The 15,729-nt window shown below is 67.8% G+C and overlaps 3 protein-coding genes across 4 annotated transcripts; all 3 read right to left on the bottom strand.

Moving 5' to 3' along the window:
- Nucleotides 1–132: 132 nt before the first annotated feature.
- Nucleotides 133–3,633, bottom strand: LOC126051712 (N-acetyltransferase 8-like). Of its 2 annotated transcripts, XM_049831297.1 has the most exons (3): nucleotides 3,528–3,633; nucleotides 2,793–2,835; nucleotides 133–2,148 (listed from the first exon to the last, which is right to left on the bottom strand). In XM_049831297.1, the coding sequence occupies exon 3, from the start codon at nucleotides 2,132–2,134 to the stop codon at nucleotides 1,448–1,450; it is 687 nt and encodes a 228-aa protein (XP_049687254.1). In that variant the 5' UTR covers nucleotides 2,135–2,148; nucleotides 2,793–2,835; nucleotides 3,528–3,633; the 3' UTR covers nucleotides 133–1,447. The 2 variants fall into 2 exon arrangements, with proteins under 2 accessions (XP_049687254.1, XP_049687245.1); XM_049831288.1 differs by lacking the exon at nucleotides 2,793–2,835 and having other exon boundaries at nucleotides 3,528–3,630.
- A 753-nt stretch (nucleotides 3,634–4,386) lies between these two features.
- LOC126051723 (probable N-acetyltransferase camello) lies at nucleotides 4,387–5,778 on the bottom strand. Its single transcript, XM_049831310.1, has one exon. The coding sequence runs from the start codon at nucleotides 5,603–5,605 to the stop codon at nucleotides 4,937–4,939; it is 669 nt and encodes a 222-aa protein (XP_049687267.1). The 5' UTR covers nucleotides 5,606–5,778; the 3' UTR covers nucleotides 4,387–4,936.
- Nucleotides 5,779–6,319: 541 nt separating this feature from the next.
- CPXM1 (carboxypeptidase X, M14 family member 1) lies at nucleotides 6,320–15,270 on the bottom strand. Its single transcript, XM_049831204.1, has 15 exons — nucleotides 14,810–15,270; nucleotides 13,408–13,515; nucleotides 12,412–12,521; nucleotides 11,836–11,975; nucleotides 11,671–11,755; nucleotides 10,488–10,638; nucleotides 10,233–10,321; nucleotides 9,977–10,100; nucleotides 9,562–9,758; nucleotides 9,286–9,465; nucleotides 8,771–9,068; nucleotides 8,552–8,691; nucleotides 7,859–7,961; nucleotides 6,889–7,376; nucleotides 6,320–6,473 (listed from the first exon to the last, which is right to left on the bottom strand). The coding sequence occupies exons 1-14, from the start codon at nucleotides 15,204–15,206 to the stop codon at nucleotides 7,114–7,116; spliced, it is 2,385 nt and encodes a 794-aa protein (XP_049687161.1). The 5' UTR covers nucleotides 15,207–15,270; the 3' UTR covers nucleotides 6,320–6,473; nucleotides 6,889–7,113.
- Nucleotides 15,271–15,729: the final 459 nt, after the last annotated feature.

Here is a 15,729-nt window from a genome sequence, read left to right as displayed (position 1 = left end):
CCCTCCTGTCCCCAGCACGGGGATCCTTCTGCCCGTGGGCAGCCGGGATGTCCCTGTCCCCCATGGTGTCCCCTTGCCCCCCCAAGATGTCCCCTGCCCCCCCCCCCCCCCCCCGAGGTGCAGAATAATTAAACCCGCGTGTTGGTTAACGCCTCGGTCGTAATGACACAGCTCAATTTAGGGTGTCACATTAAACACTAGCTTCATCGTATAGGCTGGGTTACTTTGTGCAAACAAGATATGCTTTGCTAAGGACTATACCCTCGGAGAAGAAGCTGAAGACTGATGAAAAGGGAACATCCTGCCCCAAAAAGCACCGAAAGCCGGGCGATTGCCCAAGAAACGTGAACTGGGGGGGGGAGGTAAAGGCGGCAGGGGAGATTGCGACCACAGACTCAAATCCAGAGCAAGATGACTTGCCCCCTGCCATCCCCCCCCCATAAGGAGCATGCATGCCAATTTACACAGCAAACAAGTCTAATTTAAATGTAACTAACCAATAACAGAGGGGGTGGTGATTACGAACCAAGGAGCGTACATTTAGGCGGGTTTTTACTAATGGTGTAACAGGATAAAGACGTTGCGGTTCTTCGGTGTGGTGTGCTAGCTCTTGCGGAGTTACCACCTGGCACCCACCTCTGCGCAAACATGAAATAAAAGAAATATCTCGGGTCTGTGTGTAAGGTTGGCTTATTGCACGCTGAATACTGAACCGTGCTCGTGGGACAACAGAGGTGTCCCCCAGGATGCGTCTGGGATAACGCTGGGATGGCCCTGGGCCCTTTCCCGCCGGCAGAGCGGGCACTGCCGATCCGGTGGGCATTGCCCCCGAATCCCTGCCCGGGTTATTCACAGCCCCGCGGCCAGGCGAGGCGACCGGGCGGCCAGCAGTCGTGTGCAGGCACACACGGAGGCACAGGCACGCACGGGCACACAGGCACGCACGCGGGCGTGCAGACATGCAGACACGTGCATGTATGGAAACTTGCATGCACGGCCACGTGCGCACAGCCCTGCCGGCGGCCACGTGCGCGCCGCGCACAGGCAACACGCAGACTTGCGCGCACATGCACGCAACACGCGTACCCACATACGCACCCCGCGTGGCTTTCCCACAGGTCTCTCTTTATTTCTCACTGCTAGAAAACTAGGAAAGGCTCCGGCAGCCTGGCCAGGCGCAGCCTCCGTCCCCCATTGCCCACCCCATGCAGGTGCTGCAGCCGTGCCTAGCGTGCCGGGGTCAGGTGTGCCGCAGCGGTGCCTTGCATGCCGGGGCCGGGGATGCTGCAGTGGTGCCTTGTGTGCTGGGGGTGGGGATGCTCCAGTGGTGCTTAGGGTGCCAGGACCACTGTCGGGAGTGCCGCGGCAGTACCTCACGTGCCGGGGCTGGGGTCGGGTGTGCCGTGGCGGTGGCTCACATGCTGGGGTCGGGGTGCCGCGGCACTGCCTAGCGTGGCGGGGCTGCGGTGCGGCCGGGCAGATCGCAGCGGTAGTGGAAGATCTGGAAGCAGAGCAGGCTGCCGAGCAGCGAGGGGCTGAAGGCGCCCACCTTCTTGAAGCCCTGGCCCTCATAGAGCCGCTGGGCTGCCACCTGCACCATGGAGGTGGAGAGGACCACCGCCTCGTACCCCCGTGCCCGGGCAAAGCGCAGCACCTCCCCGCAGAGCGCTTTGGAGACGCCCCGACCCCGGTAGTCCTTGCTGACCGACATTCGCTTCAGTTCCAGGGCCACCCCTCTCTCGGCCGGATCCTGCGGCGGTGCCACAGCCACCATGCCCACCACGGACCCCCCAGCCTCCGCCACCCAGAAGCAGGAGTCGGGTGCCCACAGGTAGCTGGCGGTGATGTCGCAGAGGTCGGTGCTCAGCGCCTGGCGCACATAAGAGGTGCTGAAGGAGCGGACCAGGAGCCAGGTGGCCGCCAGCACCAGTGCCACGGCCCCCAGCCCCAGCACCCAGTAGCCGGCAGCTACCCGCACCGCCACGAAGAAGACCAGCAGCCCCAGTTGCGCCCACGCCGAGCGCAGGAAGTGGCGGTAGCCGGCTGGTGCATGCTCCAAGATGCCGCGGGCGAAGAGGGTCCTCACGGCATCGTAGTCCTGGTCCCGGTACTGTCGGATGCGATAGGACGCCATGGGCTGCCAGCAACCTGTGGCATGGCATGGGGGTATCAGGGCAGTGCCCGCCTCGGACGGGGACCCCCAGAGTATCCCCAGACCCCATCGCCGGGACAGCACAGCCGGCGAATGGGCAGGAATCGCTGCCCGAGCACCGTGCAGCCGCATTAGCTCCCATCGGTGGGACACCAGCCTGCAGTCTGCATCACCCCGCTGGCATAATTACCCTCTTCTCACTAAAAATAACCATCACCAGCCTTGCCTGGGGTGGGTGTCTGGGCACTCTGGCCCCTTGTGGGGTCCCTGCCCACCGCCCCCTGCCCCACTCCTCTTCCCACACCCCTCTTTCCCCTTGGGGATCCCATGAACCCCCTCCAAGCATCACCCGTCTCATCTCAGATTTCCCTGTTTCCCGAGGCCATGCCAGGGGTCGGTCCCACATGGGGGGTCTCTGTGAAGGCAGGGGCGAAGTGGGCTGGGAGGGGGATCCCATCCCCCCTTGATGGGGCCTCAGAGATTGATCCCACCCACCCCAGGCTGCAGGGAGTGGGTTCAGGCTGGGACATGCAGGAGTGACAGCAGGACCTGGGGGGGGGGACACGAAGGGAAGACCAGAAGGATCTGGGGGTGCCTGCCCCTCCCGTTTCCCGAGCAGCCCCGGGACCCCGGCACTCACCGGCGGCGGTGCCAGCCACCCAGGAACCGCGGCACGATGAAACCTGGGCAGAGGTGGGCAGTTGCCTGCGTGCCTGTCCTTTGCCCCATGGTGCTATGGCAGGAGGAGGGCAAAGGGACACGGGGGGGGGACGACAGGCACAGAAACCCCCAGGGGCTGCTCGGGATATGCCATGGGCTTGTGGCCCTGCTCAGGGTGGGGGGGCTGAGCCACCCTGGGCATGGGGACCCCCAGCAGGGACAGCACCCCTTGCCCCAGGGAAGGGTTTGGGGGCCCCAAGCTCTGAAAACCCCGTGGGTGTCTGCAGTGGCCTCGTTGCTGGGAGCTAAGAGGGAGTGTGACCTCAGCCCCCCCACTTCAAGGTCCCGGCACGCCGCATCCCCCCCCCCTTGGCAGACTCCCTGTCCCCCACCGCCTGCTGCTACCGGCTCTGCCGCTCCTTAAACCAGGGACCACAGCTGTGCAGGTCCCCCAGGCAAACGGGGGGGGGGGGGGAGTCCCCTCTCCAGACCCTGGGGGTCCTGCAACCCCCCCTTGTACAGGGTGGGGGCCTTTGCTTCCTGCAGCCCTGACGCTGGCCTGTGCCGGCGGCTTCCGCCGCTGCCGCAGAAAGATGTCGGCTGCTTTCAGCCCATCGTTCTGCAACCCTTGGGGAAGGGGAGGGGTGTCTCAGCCAGCTTTGGTGGGGGGGGGTCCGGTGACAGCACCGGTCTGTACCCCCAGCTCGGTCCTTACCCGGACTGACGGCGGCTCTGGGGACGTAGCAAGCGCAGGCGCCGGAGGGGAAGTGCTGCGCCCGCTAATGCCGGGATGCTGCCATAAACGGAGTCTTGAGAAGGTTATGGGGTTACGCTCAGCCTTGGCTCCGTGAACGGGGGGGCAGGGGGAGCGCTTCTGTGCGGAGATGGGGGTTGTGGGCAGTGGTGGGGGACAGGCAGAGATGCTTTGGCACTGGACCCCCCCCCCGGTGGGGGGAAGCCTCGCTGGATGCTGGGGGGGGGCCGCCAGGCTCATTTAACCACTTTACCAGCCCCCGAGGGCTTCTGTAGACCCCAGCCGCAAACTCCCCTTTTAGCGATGGGGCTGAGCCCCATGGAACTCACCCAGCTCAGACCCACCGGGAACTTTGCCCAGACTCAACCGCAGGCAGCGGCGGTGCCTGGTGCTGCCGGGCTCCCTGCCAGCAGGGCTGGGGCTCGTTTTATGGCCAAGTCACCTTTCATCCCTTGAGTGAAGGTCATCAGGGTCCAAGGTGGGGGTACAAGGAGCCCTCGAGGATAGACAGACCCCAGGAGCGGGTATCCTCACCGTGGAGGACTGGCCAGCGATCAGCTGACCACCGTCCCCTGCCCAGGGACCCCTGCCAGCAGAGTGGGTCTGGGGGAAAACATGGGAAGGTTGTCCCCATGGGCTTATGGTGATGCCCCGTGGGTCCAGTTTGCTGCTGTCCCCCCCCAGCTTTGTGCTGGACCCTTCCAATGGGGATTGCCACAGGCAGACTCACAGTGCTGGGGACCCCCAACATCCCACTGAAGCAGCCACCCCAGGACCCCGTGCCAGCGCGGGAAGAATGACCCAGCCCAGCGCTGCGCACAGTCCTTTATTTCTCCAGCCTGTACAGGGGCAGTGCCTGACCCGCAGGCACCGTGGAGCAGCCAGGATGAGGGGGGACATGGCCAGGGGATCTCCCTCGGGCACCCACATGCCCCCCAGGGGACACGGAGGTATCGGGGCCAGGCAAGGCACAGCCAGGCAGGGCTTGGTGGGGAGCAGCGTAGCACCCCCTGGCAGGGTGGGAGCAGCCATCCCAGCCCCTCCTCTGCGCCCCACAGACCCCCCACTGCGCATGGCACAAGGGTCCCTACCCCCCGTGCCACCTCTGTGCCGGCGTGCGGCACACTCCCTGAGAAGCGATGCCCATGTGGCTCCACGGCGAGGCACGGGCCGGAGCCAGGGGGACCCAGCACCCCGTGGCAGCGCCGTGTCTGGCGGGCACAGTCAAGAGCAGCGGCCCGCGGCACAGCCAGCACCGCGGGGCTCCGGGCACGGGCTCCCCCCGTGCCCCTTGGCCCCACGTGGGGAGCACGCCTGGCTGTGCCGATGCCGGGGCACGATGCCCACCCTCCCCGGGGCTGTGGTGAGGCTCAGGGTGTGCCGGACAGGTCGTAGCGGTAGGTGGTGATGGTGCAGTTGACCAGGCGGCCGTAGGCGGTGGGCAGGACGTAGTGGCGGTGCCGACGGAAGCCCAGGCGCTCGTAAAGGGCGCGAGCCTCGTGCTGCAGCATCAGCGTGTTGAGCACCACGGCCCTGCAGCCGCGCTGCCGCGCGAAGGCCAGCGCGGTGCGACCCAGCGCCGTGGCGATGCCCAGGCCCCGGTAATCCTTCCGCACCGACATCCTTTTCAACGCCAGCTCCCCGTCGGCGCCGTCGTCGGCCGGTCGCACGCCCACCGTGCCCACCACCCGCTCGTCCGCCTCGGCCACCCAGAACCGTGCGCCGGCGCTTTCGGCGTAGGCGGCCCCGATGTCCCGCAGGTCGTCCCCGAGGCAGCGGTCAATGTAGGTGCTCCAGGCGCAGCCCAGGAGGTGCCGGGCCAGGGCCAGCAGCAGGGTGAGGGCCAGGACGGGCAGCAGCAGGGAGCGGGCGCTGGCTAGCAGCAGGCAGAAGGTGCAGCCCAGCGTCAGCAGCGCCCAGGGCTGCCGCAGCACGTGCAGGCACAGCGCCGGCGCGTACTCGCTCATGCCGGTGGCGAAGACCTCCCGCACCGCCTCATAGTCTTCGTCGCGGTACGGCCGGATCCGGTACTCCACCATGGTGAGCGCTAGGGTGGGAATGGTGGGGAGGGGTGCTCAGCCCTGGTAAGTGACCCCCATCGCTGGGGCAGGCTTGGGGGTCCTGTGGAGCCAGTGAGGCCCTGCTGCCTGTGGGGCTGGACCGGTGCGGGCAGGGAACCAGCTGCCCCCGGCCTCATGGACCCCCCCATCCCCCCGACCCCCCCCCCCGACTCCCCCTTGCACCCCATGGGCTTGTCCTAACCCTCTCTGTCCCCCAAAGGACCCTTCCCCAGCACACCCAGGAGTGACCCCGCACACCTCCCCATAAGTCCCCCCACCTCGCACCCCGTGGGCCCCCTCAGCCCCCCCGGGACCCTTCCAGCACCCCCAGACCCCGCCAGTGCCCCTATGCCCCCAGCACCCCCAGAACCCCCCCCAGGGCACCCATGCTCCCAGCCCCCCCCCCAGTGCCCCCATCACCCACCGGACCGCCCCAGTCCCCCCATTCCCCTAGCACCCCCGGACTCCCCCAGTGCCCCCATGCCCCCAGCACCCCCCAAAACCCCCATGCTCCCAGCAAACCCCCCGGAGCCCCCCAGTGCCCCCCCCCCGCCCCGCTCCTCCTGCACCCCCCGCCCGCACCCGCGCCGCCGCCAGCGCCCGCCTGACGCTTACGGGACTCGCGGCCCATTGGCCGCTGCCCCTTCCGAGGGCACGCCCCTCCCGCCTCCACGAACCAATAGGAGCCCAGAGAGGGGAGGCGGGGACTGACCAGCGGAGGAGACGGGGTGACGCCAGCGGGCGGGGCAGCTGATCACGTGGATTGGAGCTGGTGGGGGGGCAGGCTGGGCGCGCCGTCGGGGCGGAGCAAAGAGGCGGGGCCAGGGCGTGGAGGCGGAGCCTCCGTCTGTAGAGGCGCCATAGACCTTTAGGGCAAGGGCGGGGCATAGCGCGGGCGGGGCTCACGAGGGGCGGGGCTTGCTGGAAGCCGCGGGCCGGGCTGGGGCAGCATCCGTCCCCATCCCATCCCCACCGACCCCTGGGGCTGGAGCGTGGGGCAGGATCCGTCCCCATCCCCACCGACCCCGGGGGCTGGGGCAGGAGCCGTTCCCATCCCATCCCCACCGACCCCAGGGGCTGGGGCAGGATCCGTCCCCATCCCATCCCCACAGACCCCCGGGGCTGGAGCGTGGGGCAGGATCTGTCTCCATCCCATCCCCACCAACACCTTGGGCCAGGCTGGGACGTGGGGCAGAATCCACCCCCACGCCAACCCCACTGACCCCCGGGGTGGGACAGGATCCATCCCCATCCCCCCTGACTCCTGGACCGGGGCAGGATCCGTCCCCTTGACAGAGGCCCAGCAGCAGACGCAGAGGCAGCACAGCCAACTTTACTGGAAGGCGTCCCGCACAGCGGCGACGCCGGGAGCACCTGCTCCGGATCTGGCCCCCCGCAGGCCCCCGCGCCTTCCCGGCCCCGCCGACGGCACGGGCTCCAGCCCCCGGCCCCCGCGCCGAGCCCGCGGCCCCGGGGCAGCCCCCCGGTCAGGGCGCGCGGCGGTGGGCACGAAGGCGGCGCAGGCGCTGGCGCCGCAGCCGCAGCACCAGGTCGGGGGGCAGGCGGGCCCCCCCGGGCAGCCGCCCCCGCAGCCGCTGCCGCCGTTCCCGGGCCAAGTGGAAGCTGCAGGGTGTGGGCACGTTCTCGTAGGAGACGCGGCAGGGCTGCGTGGCCGCCTCGTAGCCCTCGGCCCGTGCCGTCACCTCGTACTCGCCCGGGTTCAGCAGCCGCCAGTAGTCCCCGTCGAAGGCTGCGACAGCGGGGCGGGTGCCGCGGGGGGCGTTGGTGCTGCCGCACGCCTACCCCCAGCCTGGGCCCTTGTCCTCTTCCCCATCACTGCCCCCATCCTCACCCCATTCATATCCCCAATCCTTTTCCTGTCCCCATCCCATCCCCATCTCCAACCCCAACCTCACCTCAGCCCCATCTCCATCCCCCAGCCCATTCCTGTCCCCATCCCATCCTCATTCTTGTCCTATTTCTGTTCCCATCCCCATCCCAACCCATCCCCATCCTATTCCCATCCCCATTCCTTTCCCTGTCCCCATCCCATCCCCATTCTCATCCCCTCCCTACTCCATTCCCAGCTCCATCCTCTCCCCAATCACATTCCTGTCCCCATCCCTATTCCCAACCTTATCCCATTCCCGTCCCCATACCCACTTCCATCCCCTCCCCATCCCCAAATCCCATTCCCATTCCATCCCCATCCCTGTCCCCATCCCACTGTACCCGTCCGGATGTCATGGTTGATGCCGTCCACAGAGATGATGGCGTTGGCGATGCCCTGCTCCGTGTCTCTGTCCCGAACCACTCCCTTAATCCCGCGGTGCACCTGGGGACCGTGGGCCGGAGCGGGTGTCAGTGGGGTGGGTACGTGCGCAGGCGGCACACACACACAAGCGTACACACGTGTGTGTGTGTGTGCGCGCCACACTTGGCACCGTGTGCGCCCAGACCCCGGTGTGGGCCACGGTGCCATGGCACACGTGGCAGGCAGCACACACCCACTGCACTGGCGTGCTACGGACGGCACACGCATGCCAGGCGCATGAACCCTCGTGCCCCTGCCACATGCAGTGTGCATGAGCCTGGGTGCCCCGTGGGCTGCACACGTGTGGGGTGCACATCTGCACTGCACTGGGGCACGTGCCCCACCCCCAGCACGGAGCACACACATGCTGCAGATCACACACATGCCTCACACGCCAAGCCCACGCTCCATGCCTGGGGAGGGGGTGCAGGGGGACATGGAGCTTTGGGGGTGTTTGGGGACCCCCCCCGAGCTGTGTCCTGCTGCCATCTGCTCGGCCCCTGCCGAAACCCCGACCCCTCAGTGCCCACGTCCACTGTGGGACCCTGCAGTGTGTGTGTGTCGCCCCCCAGGAGCATGGTGTCACCCGGGGGGGGGTCCCCATCCCTGACCTGCTCCATGTAGAGCAGCAGGGACTCCCGGTTGTTCTCCCACTCAGCCGGCAGCTCGGAGGCGTGCGGGAATTTGTCACAGGAGAGCTCCACCGTGATCTCGAAGCAGTTAGTGTGCAGGTAGCTGAAGTCGTTCATGCCTGTGCAGGACGGGGTGGGGGTGTCAGAGGGGTCCCCGGCCACCACCACCCCTCCCACCCCTCCCAGCCCCCCACTCACTGCCGGGCACCGTGTGCCAGTTGGCCCCGTTGATGATGTTGCCGAAGCGGGTGAAGTCATCGTAGTGGCAGAGTCGCCGCTCCTCGCTGGCCATGGCCAGGTTGGAGGTGGCGTAGACGGTGGCCAGCCAGCGGAAGACCCCATCGTCGGCGGTCGGGGTCAGCTCCTGTGCCTTCCAGTAAGTGCGGGTCATGTCGAAGGGGTAGGTGACCACCAGCTCCCCCCCGTGCAGGTTGGCGCTCAGTACGAAGGGGTACCGCTGCATCCAGTCGATCACTGCCCGTGTCTCGGGGGCCACCTGGGGGGAGACCCCATGTCAGAAGGGGCCGTGGCGGGTCCCAGCGATGAACCTGCGCCGGGCTGGGTGAAAGGCTCCCATTGCCCGCTCTTTAGGGCGCATGGCCGAGACCCCAGGGGTCTGTCCCAGGCACAGCCCGCCCACGGGTGGGAATCACCGAGGTGTGCTGGGGCAGGAGGAGGGGTGGGTTTCGGGGTGCCCGCGGGGCTGGGCTCACCGTGGCGTTGGCGAAGGTGTAGTACTCAGGGATGGGGATGTAATGGTTGGGGAACTCGTGGGGCACCAGGTCATTGTCCTCGGCATCCCACAGCGCCGTGTTGAGGTCGGCAAAGTTGTGGTTGAGGTCGATGCCCTCGTAGGTCCAGCGGCCCATGGCCCAGCCCGACAGCTCCGAGCCCTGCCCCGGGGGAGCGGGGTCACCGGGGACTGGCACCAGGACCGCCCCGCGGCGGGTCGGTGCTCAGCACCCCGGGGCCGGGCAGCCCGACCCTACCAGCTTGTAGGCGGTCTCGTAGCCGTCGGGGTTCATGGAGGGCAGGAGGTGGATGCGGGTCTCGGTGACCAGCTGCACCACGCGGGGGTTGCCCAACCGAAACTCCCGGCACAGGTACTCCATCAGGTTGAGCAGCAGCTCCCGGCCCAGCACCTCATTGCCGTGCATCCCCGCCACGTAACGGAACTCCGGCTCGCCTGCCGGGCACAGCGCGTTGTGGCAGCGGGGACCCTGGCCGCCCTGGTCCTCTATGCCCCATGCCAGCCTGGGCATCCCCGGTCACCCCGTCCCCCCATCTGCCCACACCAGCTTGGGCATCCCCGGCCACCCCGTCCCCATCCTGCACCAGCCTGGATGTCCCTGGCCACCCCAGCTGTCACCTCCCCTGCCTGCCCCAGAGCCGCAGGGCACCTACCCACTTCGTGCTGCCCAGGGTTGTCGGAGATCTCCATGACGTACATCTTGAGGCCGAGGTAGCTCTTCCCGATGCTGTAGACGCGGGTGATGTCAGGGCACTCGTCGTTCACCCGCTTCATCAGCTGGCGAGGGCACAGCGCTCCGGGTCAGGGTCCGTGGGCACCCCAGGGGTGCAAAGACCCCCTACCCCATGCCAGGGTGCCCGCAGGGGTGTGAACCCCCCCTGCCCCACTCCAGGGCTGCAGGGCAGGCACCTTTCTCATCTCCTTGTAGTTGTGATGGCGGAAATCCAGCTTGTCAGTGGGCAGGGGCTGGCTCTGCCAGGCGTAGATGTTGTTCGGGTCTGCAGGGAGCCGGGCGGGCATAGAGGGGACAAGGGGGGGACACGGTCAGAGATCCCGGGACATGCGAACAATCCGGACCCCAGCCCTGGGGTTGGCCCCGGCAGAGTGTGCCCGTCCCAGGCACTCGTGGGTCGGGGCGAGGGGCAGCAGGCAGCGGGCACCCACCTGGCAGCGGGCAGCCCAGGACCTCTGCCCGCAGGCAGATAGTGCCGTTCTGGAACCAGGTCTGGGGGTTGATGCGGAGGTAACGTGCCACCACCGGCGAGGGCAGCAGGTTGAGCACCGGCGTCTCGGGGTCCTTGTTCCCGGGGAAGACCTGGGAGGGGGGATGGATGGATGCAGCCCCTGTGAGTCCCTGTGCTGGGAGGGGAACCCGTCCGGGGGCTGTGGGGACAGGAGAGTGCTGCAGCAGAGCCGTGCACCAGGGCCCAAAGGGTTACAGGCACCGCAGCCACATCCAGCCCTGGCCTCCCCTGGCCCCCCTCCAGCTCCTAATGAGGAGCAGACACAGGGCTGACTGGGGGGAGCTGAGCCCAGCACCACAGAGGAACCAGAGCCCTAACAGTGCCACAGGGCCTGGGGCGCCCGTGCTGCTGCTCTGCCCCCCAAACCCCTCACCCAAGCACCCAGAGGGGAGGGTCCCCAGGACGGTCCCCAGGAATGAGCACAGGGACCCCCAAACCCGACCCTGGCATGGGCCCTGGCACAGGGATCCCAAACCCACAAACCTGCCGCTGCCAGGGACCCCCAGACCCGCCCCGGCACAGCCCTGGCACAGGGACCCTGAGCACCGGTGCCTGGGCTAGCTGTGGGAACAGCGTGGCCAGCTCTGGCAGGTCCCAGCCCCAGCAGCCCCCACGTCTCGGGCCTCCCCACACACACATGTGTACGCACCGGCGTGCTTGCACACCCCCTCTGTCCTCGCACACATGTGTGACTCTGCGTGTGCAGCACTCACAGGCACACACCTGAGCACCAGGCTGCCGTGTTCGCCTTTCGGCACAGCCGGCCGTGCCACGCAGTGCCGTGCCCCCACCGCGCTCACGCGTGGGCACCGGGGGAGCCTGGCAGGCGGCCGGGGTGGCAGCCAGGGACAAGCAGCCTTTGTGCCTGGTGCCCGGTGGGGAGAAGCGCTGGAGGATGCTCAAGGGTGGGGAGGCCAAAGGCAACAGAGCTGGGTCCCAGCCCAGCGCCAGCCAGCATGGTTAACCCCCCCGGCACAATTAATCCCCTGGCATGGTTAATTCCCTGTGCCCTTGCTCTGCTCGCGGAGCTGGGTGGGCTAGGGGTGCCAGGAGGTCCTCACTCCCACCACCCCTGCCCAGGGCTGCACCCTGCAGGCACCTACCGCCTCCTCGGTGCCGTTGCGGCACGGCTGCCACGTGTGTGTGTCATTGCTGACCTGGACTTTGTAGGACGTCACCCAGTCGTACCTGCGTGGGGAAGAGGGTCAGTGGGGTCCCGGACCTGCCCCCCCCAGGCCCCCCAGGGCTGGCCCTGCCTGGCGCCTTACGTCCAGATGGAGTTGAGCCCCTGTGTGATGACGCCGGTGAAGTTGGTGAGCCGGCGGGCATCCACCTCCAGCCACTGCTCCGTGTCCTCCTGCCCCGCACACCAGCCGCCGTCGTAGAAGTCCCCGTCATAGAGCCCCGACTGTGGGTGGTGTGGGGGGTGTCAGAGATGGGAAGGGGACGCAGGACCCTACCTGGCACACGTCCCCACCGCCTGCGTGCCCCTGGCCCTGCTGTGCCCCCATGGCAGCGGCACGGCACTGGCACCAGGACGGTGCTCCGAGCTGCACGGGCACTACTTGGCCGGGGGACCAAGTCTGGGGTTTAATGGGATGCTTCAAGGGGCTGTGGCAGAGCCCCCCCCCATCCAACATGGAGATGGACGTAGTGCTGCCAGCAGGCCTGGCTCCTACCGGCCGCGGTGGGATGGAGGGGTCCATGCTGGAGAGCCCCTGCTACACATATGCCACACACACGCCATACATACACTGCATTTGCCATGCACACACCATGCACACAGCACACGCACGCCACGCGCGTGCCAAACATCGCACAAACGCCACGCACACGCGTCCTACCTGGATGTTGAGGCGCCCGCGGTGGGCACCCAGGCCATAGCGCTTGTCGCTTGAGGCTCGGAGCTGGGAGTCCAGCACCCGCAGGGACTCCAGCCCCAGGGGGGGGCACTCTGGGGGCAGAGCAGAGGGGGCTGGGCTCGCTCAGAGACCCCCCACGCACAGCTGCCCCCACGCAGGTGGCCTTCCCCAAGGGCTGCCCATCTCTGTGAGCCCAGGGGCAATGCCTGGCACGTCCCGTGCCACGCCATGCCGCGGGACATGTGCCCGTCCGGCAAGGAGCAGCAGCCCTGCCTGCGCCGGCTCCCCGCCTGCTGCCCACCCTGGCTCCACTCCCAGGCTCTGCGGGGCCAGACCCAAACACGTGGGCGAGACCCCAAGCTCCAGCCCCCGGCGCAGGAATGCAGCCAGGCCCCATGGCTGCGGCCACGACTGCAGCCGGGGCAAAGCCTGCTCCGTGTCAGGCAAACCCTGCTCTGCGTCACGCAAACCCCACTCTGCGTCACGCAAACCCCACTCCCCGTCACGCAGAGGGGCAGGGAGGACAGCAGATGTGTGTGGGGGGAGCCCTGCCAGCGACGCCCCTCCCCACGGCAGGATGGGTGTGTGTCCACACACGCGTGTGCACGTGCACGCATGTGCAGGGGGTGTTTCTGTGCCGTCACACTCCGGGTGCGTGCACAGCGCTGCCGGTTGTGGGTGTGCATGTGTGACAGCACGGGGGCCATGTGTGTGCGGCGGCATGTGCCCAGCCAGGGTGACGGCTGTGTGTCCCCCCCAGTGGGGGGAAAGGGCTGGGGCCGTTCCCCACACCCTGGGGTGCACGTGCCGAGGTGTGCGGGTGTGCACCCCAGCACCAAGCACCCGGCTCACGCTGGACTCGGTGCACGTGCGTGGCGTGGAGGTGTGGGCACAGCGCGGAGGCATGTGCACACGCGTGTGTGCCTGTGCGGCCCTGCAGGTCCCCGTGCCCCATCCCCCAGCGCTGAGCATACATACGAGGCTCCTGCGGAGCAGCCGAGTCCTTGGCCGGAGCCTTCGGCTTCTTCTTCACCACTTTCTTCTTCACGACTTTAACCCGCACCAGCTTCTTCCGAGGCACCGGGGCTGGAGACGGGCAAAGGGACCCCCGGGGTGGTGGGGTCCAGGGCCACCCACGCAGTACCCCGGAGCAGGAGCCTGTCGGCCCTCAGGGACCCACACATTCTTGCACACCGCCCCCCCGCCCCCCTGCACTATCCCCAACGCTGATGGGGACACCCTTGGGGCACCCCCTCACCCTATAGAGGCTGCAGCACAGCCCCGGAGGTGTGCAGGGCCCCCAGTACACACACACGTGCCCACACCGCACAAACACACAAATGCAGACGCGCACACACAGAGTGCACACTCACACACGCTGATGCAGATACACACACAAACCACACTCATGTCCATACTTGCACGCACACACTCACACAGCCACACATGCACCCGTGCACACACACTTTAAGCCACTCCCCTCCACACACACTTTTGTGCGCACACATTCCTCTGCACGCAGCCGTGCACACACACAGTTATGCACGCATCCCTGCACACACAGAGTTGTGTGCATACAGCCCAGCACACACACAGCCCTGCACACACAGCCGTGCGCACACACCCCTGCACACGGAGCCGTGCACACACAGCACGCAAAAACTTGTGCGCACACAGCCAAACTTGTGCACACACAGCCCTGCACACGGAGCTGAGCACACACACACAGATTTGTGCACACACAGCCCTGCACACAGAGCTGAGCACACACACACAGATTTGTGCACACACAGCCCTGCACACGGAGCTGAGCACACACAAATTTGTGCACACACAGCCCTGCACACGGAGCCGTGCACACACACACAGATTTGTGCACACACAGCCCTGCACACGGAGCCATGCACACACACACAAATTTGTGCACACACAGCCCTGCACAGGGAGCTGAGCACACACAAATTTGTGCACACACAGCCCTGCACACGGAGCCATGCACACACACACAAATTTGTGCACACACAGCCCTGCACAGGGAGCTGAGCACACACAAATTTGTGCACACACAGCCCTGCACACGGAGCCATGCACACACACACAAATTTGTGCACACACAGCCCTGCACAGGGAGCTGAGCACACACAAATTTGTGCACACACAGCCCTGCACACGGAGCCATGCACACACACACAAATTTGTGCACACACAGCCCTGCACACGGAGCCGTGCACACACAGATTTGTGCACACACACACACACACACACTTGTGCACACACTCCCCCGCACACACACTCCCCGCCGACACACGGAGCCGTGCACACGGGTGTGCGCGCACACACTCACAGCTCAGCCCCCCCCCCAGCCCCCCGCGGCTCCTACCTTTGGCCCCGGGACCCCCCTCCTTCAGCCTCCCGCGCTCGGGGGGGCCGGGGCTGGAGGGGGTCCCCCCCGCCGCGCCTTTCGGGGGGGCGGCCGCGGTGCTTTTGGAGGTGCTCGCCCCGCCGCCTTGGGGGGGGCGGGCGGTGGTGCCCTTCGGGGGGGCCGCCGCTGCCGTGCTCCCCGGGGTGGCCGCCCCGGTGCCTTCGGGGGGTCCCGCCGCGGTGCCTCCCGGCGCAGCCCCCGCGGGGGTGCCCATCCCCGTGGCGTCGGGGCGGCCGGGCTCGGCCGCCAGCCCGCGGGGGCGGGGGGGGTTGCCGGGGGGCGCCGCCCGGGCAGGGGGCGGCGGGGGGGTCAGCAGCAGCAGCAGCAGCAGCGGGGCGAGGGGCAGCCCCGGCATGGCCGCGGCGGAGCGGAGCGGAGCGGCCCCCGGCCCTGCCCGCACCGGCCCTGCCTGCACCGGCCCTCCCCCGCCGTTCTCTCCGCCCCCGTCCCCCCGCCCGCTCCCGCCTGGCCGGGACCCCCGGGGCCGGGGGGGGGGGGGGTGGGACACACGACACACACACCGGGCGCTCGGGGCCGTGGCGGAGCCGGGCCGGTCACGCACGCTCCCACCCCCGGCGCCCCCGTGGGCCCCCACCCCCGCTGAGCCCGCCGCTGCCCGCTCTGCCGGGCCGGGCAGGGGTCCCGCCGGGCTGCCCGGGGGTCTGCGGAGGTGTTGGGTAGCACTGTCCGCCCCCGCCCCGTGCGACCAGCTGCTCCGAAAGCCCCCTCGAACAGGGGACACCGCGTCCAGCCTCCTCTCCCTGCGGTCCTTGCACCGTGTCCCCACTATGTCCCCGCTGTCCCCAGGACCCTACAGTGCCCCCACCATGTCCCTGCTGTCCCCAGGACCCTACAGTGCCCCCACCATGTCCCTGCTG

This window comes from Accipiter gentilis, chromosome 3 (genome assembly GCF_929443795.1).
Source record: "Accipiter gentilis chromosome 3, bAccGen1.1, whole genome shotgun sequence".
NCBI classification, from domain to species: Eukaryota; Metazoa; Chordata; class Aves; order Accipitriformes; family Accipitridae; genus Astur; species Astur gentilis.
The sequence above is the reverse complement of the archived record's forward strand: the minus strand, read 5'-3'. Positions and strand labels throughout refer to the sequence as shown.